General features: G+C 41.0%; 1 protein-coding gene across 6 annotated transcripts in view; it reads left to right on the forward strand.

The window, feature by feature from the left end:
* COBL (cordon-bleu WH2 repeat protein) overlaps window positions 1-7,738 on the forward strand; it is a 186,994-nt gene that overhangs the window by 112,167 nt on the left and 67,089 nt on the right. For 5 of the 6 annotated variants that reach the window (XM_019540888.1, XM_019540897.1, XM_019540905.1 and 2 more), the window contains one exon: window positions 5,040-5,210. The exons of the other annotated variant lie outside the window; for it this stretch is intronic. In XM_019540888.1, coding sequence (XP_019396433.1) covers window positions 5,040-5,210 — 171 coding nt within the window. The remainder of the gene's footprint in view (window positions 1-5,039; window positions 5,211-7,738) is intronic. 6 annotated transcript variants of the gene reach the window in all.

Genomic DNA, 7,738 nt, shown 5'->3' on the forward strand with positions numbered 1-7,738 from the left:
GCTTCAGACTGTTGCACAGTCTCTTTTTTGTTAGTTCTGTGACAGTCTAACAGCAGTTGACCATATTCAGTAAAGTCACATTCTCTCTTCAGTCCAATTTGAGCCTAATCTCCATTAACAGAGAATTTAAGTAATCAGTATGAGAATGAAGCTGGCATGTTCTGCAAGAAATTCCATACAAAGCTAAAGAAGACCAAGTTTGCAGTTTTATGTTATACATCACATTTACTCACCCAGAGAAAACGAGAAGTACTCCCCCCATACTTCAGTCCTGATGCAATGAAAACTCTCTCTTAATGTGATGGAAGTTTTACCTGAGTGAGGACAGTAAGATTATGCCTTTAGCAGGCAAAGTGGTTTTCTGATGGGTTCCTGAAAGATATGAGATAATAGCCTCACATATTAGAACTCATTATCCAGTACATTAAGAGAATCAGTTTTAAAGTGCCATAATGCACTCAGTATGCTCTAGGTCATGTCTTTGACCTCATGTTTCACAAAGCACCCAAGACATGCAGATATGATACCCTAAGTGAACACCTTGTCATATATAATTGCTTACATTACAAATGCCTTTCAGTTTAGAAAGAAACCTCTTGGCTTGGTTTCAACATTTATTTTCAGTAAATGCTTCACATTTAATGTCTCAGCATTTATATAGCAGCAGGAGTCCATTATCCTGTGACATGTTTGACTCCACTGACATCTCTTATTTAAACCCTCTATGGAGATGTTATTCCTGCTCGGTATAACATAGTAGTTTTCAGAAAAATAGCTCTCTGTTAACTGTGGCTGATGCCACAGTCTGCCACTTCCAGTGCCATTTCTGATAACCACTAGTTTCTTATTGATGGCATAAGGTGTTTTAACTTTAGGCAGATGTTAATTTTGTGTTAAGTCTCTGGAAGGTTACCACTCATGTCTGTCCCCTGCTATATAAGTGACTATTTGTTGGATAGACTAATCTGTTGTGAATTGCTATAGCATCATTGATGTTAATGGAGCTTTACCAATTTACACTGACAGAGAATATGTCCTATTATAATCTCCCCTGCATTTGTCATTTTTGTTACAATCCCAAATGACTATCACCATTGACATGGAGACAAAGTTACAAAGCTAGTAAAGGCTGATAAAACAGTCTCTCTTTGAGACAGTTACTAGAAACCTCTGAAAAAGGCAAAAGGAGACATGAATGTGGTGGGGAAACAGCAGCATGATGGGGTTCTCCTGTTCTGACCACATGAATCAGAACATAAAGATCCTATTCAAGCATTCAACTGACAAATTGGTCACTTTAAATAGTTAGCACTAAATCACTTGTATCAACCCCAGAGTTTTCTGGTCCTTTTTTTTCAAAGCAAGCAAAAAGGGCCATCAGACTATGGCATTCTTGTAAGCATTACGACGTTATGTGAAACTTTGGAAGCCAAGTGTACTCTAGGAAAATCTGGTTCAGTTAAATCTCTTCCCCCCTTCTTGCTTCTGCTCATCTGCAGTACTACACTGATTCATACAAGGCCTTGTAATAACAGTATACGTTATCTATCACGTAGTCCGAAAAATAAATCGTTTGGAGAGGTTTAAGTGGCATTGGCAAATTAATTGGACATAAATTATTCCTGGTAAACTCTGGTTTAGTTAAGGCTGAACATTCCCAGATACTCAGAAGAAGGTTTGAGACATGATCAGGAAGCATAAGGGCCCATGTGAGATCACGAATGCAGAGTGTTATTCACACCCAAACCTGTAAGTAATCACACGCCTTTTGTTTCATACACCAAAGGGAGAGATGGATCTGGCTTCCATGTATACCAAACTTTTCTGGGTTTACTCATCACCCACTGACCACAGGTCATGGCATTGCTGATAATTACTTCTGCATGCAGTAATATAATAAGTATATACTTTGGGTACCTATAGATGTGTGGGGATGCTACTCCAACATGCTATAATTGCAGTGCATTAGAGCAGACTTGATTAATTGAGTCTGCTGGAGCATGCTAATCACCTTGCTCCATCAGCCTCCACATGTCATGTGTTCAGGGGCATTCAGTGTTCCTGCACTTCAAAATAGCAGTGGGGACACATTAACTAAAGCTCATTTGATGAGCTTTAGTTAAAGCGCCCCCACCACCATTTTGAAGTTTAGGATGCTGAATACATGAGATGCTGTGGGATCATTAAAGTGGCTCTCAGAGCCACTCTAATTAAAGTATCCTCCCCCCACCCAGCCCTAGAGCATGTGTAAAGATGTGTTTATCTTCTTTAGCTTGCACAGTGCCAAAATAAGCACCAAAGCCAAGGATCTCAGCACCATATCCTCTGCTATCTCTTAAAGATGTCTAAACTTTTGGCACTGCTAGCCCTGAAAGCATATATCTTGTGCTAGGAATGCTCTTCTATACTGCCCAGGGAGGCACAAAGCTCTTCCTTTCAGTGCACCACCACCAAAGACCAGTTCTGTTTCACCATGGTGAGACATTGACAACTTGTTCCATTTTTCTATAGTTCTTACACTTAGAAGGTCTTCCCTGAGATTTCATGTAAATCTTAGAGGTGGAATAGGATCTGGGCCCAATTTTTTCTGACATAAGCTAAAAGCACCATCATTCAACCACTAACACAATGCAGCTGCCTTTCCATAATGTAAATGACAAACACCCATGAAAGACTGTACACCGAGGGCCACATTCTATTGCAGCTGTTACACATGCAAGTGAACTTAGGTGCCTAAATGTGTGCTATACTACCCTACTCTAGTACCTCAAAAACTATTAATACCGAAGCTGGGTAGGTCTTCCTCTTAACCACTTTTTGTGACTGAGTCTTAAAGGTCAGAAAATGGTATGTTACAGAAGAAGATGTATTAGATTTTTAGGGATTTGAACAAGGATCACACTTAAGCACCTACTTTGCACCTAATAGGTGGACTAGAATCTGGCATCCATGTGCCTTCATCATTCTCTTCCTTTGTTTAGGAAGATAGGAAAAGAGACAGCTTTATTTAACATTGTTGAGGTCACCAGGATGCTGGAGGGTAGGGCTTAGATTCAGAGAGACCTCCACAAATTGGAAGCCTGGACCAAAAGAGATCTCATAAGGTTCAATAAGGAGAAATGCAAAGGCCTGCACTTAGGATGGAACAACCCCATGCGCCAGTACCAGCTGGGGATTGACTGGCTAAGCAACAGCTCTGCAGGAAAGGAGCTGGGGATTAGAATGGACAAGAAGCTGAATATGAGCCGCTAGCGTGTCCTTGTTGCAAAGACGGCTAACAGCATGCTGGGCTGCATTAGTACAGACATTACCAGCAGATCAAGAGAAGTGATTATTCCCTTCTATTCAGCACTGGTCAAGACGCATCTGATGTACTGTGTCTAGGACAGGAGCCCCCCACTACAGAAAGGATGTGAGCAAATCGGACGGGGTCCATTAGAAGGCAATGAAAATGGTTAGGGGAATGGTGTACATGACTTCTTAAGAGAGACTGAGGGAACTTGTCTTATTTAGTATGGAGAAGAGAAGACTGAAGGGGATTTAATAGCAGCCTTCAGCTCTCTGAAGGGTGGTTCCAAAAGGATGGAGCTAGACCAGGGGCAGGCAAAATGCAGCCTGCAGGCCAGATCCGGCCCACCAGGCCATTTTATCCAGCTCGCAGGGCCCCTAAAAATTTAGAAAATTAATATTTCTGCCCCGTGCTGCCTGTCAAAGTTGATAGGAGCCAGGGGCAGTAGGACCCAGGGGAAGCCAGTGGCAGAACTAAACAGCTGCAGCAGCTAGTCCAACCCCTCCCACAAAACCCATTGCCCCCACACACACACACCCACACCTATCCACCCCCCACAAGCCCCCACACACCCTCCTCCACACCCCACATACCCACAAACCTATACCCACCCTCCCACAATATACAAGAGTAAAACTTCATTTTAAGCTATTATATTATCACCTCTATGCACACTACACAAACTCATGTAAATGAGGACAAAAACATTTTTTAATTAAATTAATAAATATTGTAGTACGTTTGATTTTTACAATGTAATTTGGTATTTTTCTGGTTCAGAGATAGCAAAACCCCTTGCTGAAAGAAGTACTTTGGGGGGAAGGGGAGGGACTTCTGGTGGTAAAGGTCAGGGGTTAAGGGGTAGAACTTCCAGTCCCAAGATGGTAACCAGGGGGTGGGGCACCTGTCAATGGGCGGGGCTACACATGCAGCCCTCAATGGCTTGCCAAAACTCGGTAAGTGGCCCTCTTCCCAAAATAATTGTCCACCCCTGAGCTACAATGACAGAACAAGGAACAAAGGTCTCAAGTTCAAGTTACAGCAAGGGAAGTTAAGGTTAGATGATAGGAAAAACTCACAAGGAGGTTAGTAAAACACTGGAACAGGTTACCCAGAGAGGTGGTGGAAGCTCCATCCTTGGAGGTTTTTAAGACCTGGCTAGACAAAGCCTTGGCTAGAATTATATAGCTGGGGATGGTCCTGCTTTGAATAGAGGGTTGGACTAGATGATTTCCTGAGGTTCCTTCCAACCCTAATTTTCTATGATTCTGTGATAATGTGAACATACATGGGGTCCTTCAGACCAAAGGAGAAGAAAATTCCAAAAGAGAAAAAAAACTGAAAAAGATATTTTCTCTTTGGTATTTTTAAATCAACATGCTTTACTCCTTACGCTTGTCAAAACACTTGTGGATGTTTCTGTTGATTGCCCTGGGTAGATTGGGACTTCATACATGTATATCCCAGGACTTATTCTGATCTCATGCACATAAACGTATTACCAGAGTAGCTCACTCTGTTCCTTTATTATTTATGCTGAGGTGAGTGAGAGCAGAATCAGACCCAGATAGAGTGTGTGTGTGTGTGTGTGTGTGCGCGCGCGCACACGTGCATGTATATGCACGTGTATCTATGTGTGGAGGGGGAAAGAAAGGAGGGAAATGAATGCATATGTCTGTATGTGTTTTAAAGCAAACTTTACAACAGCTGGATTAACAATAAAGTAACTAGCTAATTGATCCCCCTGTAGGTAATGGACGACAGGTTCCACAAAAGCCTCCTAGAGGCAACACACGTGGTCCACCCCAGTTAGTGATTCCCCCACCCCCACCTTACCCTCCTCCTGACAGAGATATTATGGATCCAACTGTCTGTTACAGTGAAGCAGATGTAACGGCATCAACAAAGCTGATACCTAAACGTATGTTTAAAATAATATGTATTTGCTTTTTATCTCTTTGATGGGCACTCTTGGGGTGACTTTTTCCAGACTTTCCTCTCTGCTCTCCAGACATGCATGTTTTTCTTTTCCAGTCTGTCTTCTTTTGAAATGCTCAGTGCATTATATCTGTGTAACTAATTAATGTGAAATGAATGCAAGATCGGCTGCCAGATAACACTGCTGCTGCTGCTTGGCTTTTTTTTGGAGATGTGACAATCAAATCGTGTGGGTTTTATGCATTTGGAAGCACAAGTGTGTGGTTTTATAACTGTTTTCTCTTTTTCTGCATGAATATATGCATGAGAGAGGCCTTTGAGGTACAGTAGGGTATTGAGCAGTCACTCAAATCTTTATTCCCCCAAATTTTGGAAGCTGGAGCTTCCTCTCAAGCAAGTGAAACCTTTTGTATCAACCAAACATATGTTGATAAATAAGCCATTCTTAACAGGTGCATCTTCCATGCTAACTCTGGCAATCCCTTCGTGCACTCTCTCCAGCCTTAGGAGAGTTACTGTTACCATACAGTGAAAAGTGTTAGTTCCCACATGCCTGCATATTTGTAAAAAGCAGTGTAGTATCATATAGTGATAGTTATCATATAGATATAGTCCTTTAAGTGTTCATCTAGAGTCTGAGACTGTAACTGTGATAATAATTCCATGTTGCTACATCCCTGTACACACATAGAAACAGTAAACTTGGATTGACATCTATATGTGAACCCTAGAAAGAGAAAAATATCTCTGCTGTTGGCTAATTCCACTGAGATTTTTTCCTGGGAATGTTCCTTTGCCCAGATCACACTTTGAATGCCTCTTACCCAGTGTTATAAATGTCGGTAGCTCTTCTTGTTGAATACCAGTGGAACCCAAAGCAGCATTTTTCAGACCTTAAATAAATGTATAGTTTCAGGTTTTGTAAGGGGGGAGAGGAAAACCTAGCTCATGGACTTATACTGCTAGAAAAAGTATTATTGTGGATTAACCTATTTTACTCCTAGCAACATATGAATGAAAATACCATTATAGTTAGATTTTTCAGTTGGATACCATTAGTTCACACACAGTGTTTCGTATTACAAATCTGTATTAAAAATCTGTTCTGGTCATCCTTGAATTAATATTTGTGCTTCATCTGACTTCCTATTATTGCAGTATTTTTCAGTGCTTCCCTGTTCCACCCTGATGATCAAATGCACTTTAATCAACATGGCTCTGATGTTATCAGTCAGATCATTTGCTTTTAAACAAACATAATATTCCAGGCAAAATTCTGATTGAGCCCATACATTGCATAAGCTCACTGAAGGAAGGAGAACTTTGCATTTTTTCAGGGCTCTATTCATCAGTATTGCCCCTAGGCAAACCTTTCGTAATTTTTATACTTTGTTATACCCTAGAAATACAAGTGTGCATATTCTATATGTTTTTAATAAAAAAGAATAATCTCTGTAATTGATTCGTGGCCTTACTGTGGGGAGAGAAAAAGAGAACAAAGGGGGACTGCATGTGAGTGTTGATAATCATGTGGCGGAGTGCACTTTTGAAAGGTACTCAGATATTGTGGTGTACTGGGTATTTCATGAGAACTTTAGAAGAAGTAAATGGCATGTTGTGTAGTATAATGCACACAACAATATAGATCTCAAATGTTTGCAAGGGAAATTTCCCTGATTATGTTGGATATAGGACTTTAGTGGTGACTAAAGTTAAATGTTCAAATCTCAACATACTATCCTCTTTCTACATATGTATATAGGAATGGGAGGTCTGGCTAGAGCATTTCAATAGCGTGATTGTTGTTAGTTGCTTGATAAGGCTGTGTCTCAACCCATAAACCTTTGGGGTGAAACCCCAGCCTTGCTGCAGCCAATAAAAAGTCTGCCATTGACTGCAATGAGGCCAGGATATCACCTGTGCTTTCTAACAGTCTCTCACTTAGTCATAGATATTGTTGCTAGGTGAGGAAAGGATGCACATGTCACAAAGATGAAAAAAAAATTGGTTTCTTTCTCCAAAAACAGAGGGTCATTAAAAACTAGACAGACAAAGTCATTTCGGTAAATGTGATATATTAGACCAACTAAATAGTTGGAAAAATTGTTCTTTGCAAGCTTTTGAGTACAAAAACCCTGCTTCAGGCGGAGGGAAAGGCATTACAAATTAGCACACTTACCAGATTACTATGCCAAAATTGTCAACTATATGTTTCTAATCTTACCCTCAGTGAATGTTTGGATGCTTGGAACTTTTGAAAATCAGTTCAGTCCTGTCCCATCCCATCCCATCCCATCTTATCCTGTTGCCTCCCCACCACTTTAATAGGTGTCTAAATCGTCTAAATTTAAGAAAAGTGGCTATAACGTCATGGGATGTGATAAGAATAGTAGCCTAACACATGACCGACATCATTGCAGAGCCACTGGCGGGAATATTTGAACGCTCGTGGCGCACGGGTCAAGTCCCGGAGGACTGGAAAAGGGCCAATGTGGTTCCCATTTTCAAGAA

The sequence above is a fragment of the Crocodylus porosus genome, unplaced genomic scaffold (genome assembly GCF_001723895.1).
Source record: "Crocodylus porosus isolate Cpor-Errol unplaced genomic scaffold, CroPor_comp1, whole genome shotgun sequence".
NCBI classification, from domain to species: domain Eukaryota; kingdom Metazoa; phylum Chordata; order Crocodylia; family Crocodylidae; genus Crocodylus; species Crocodylus porosus.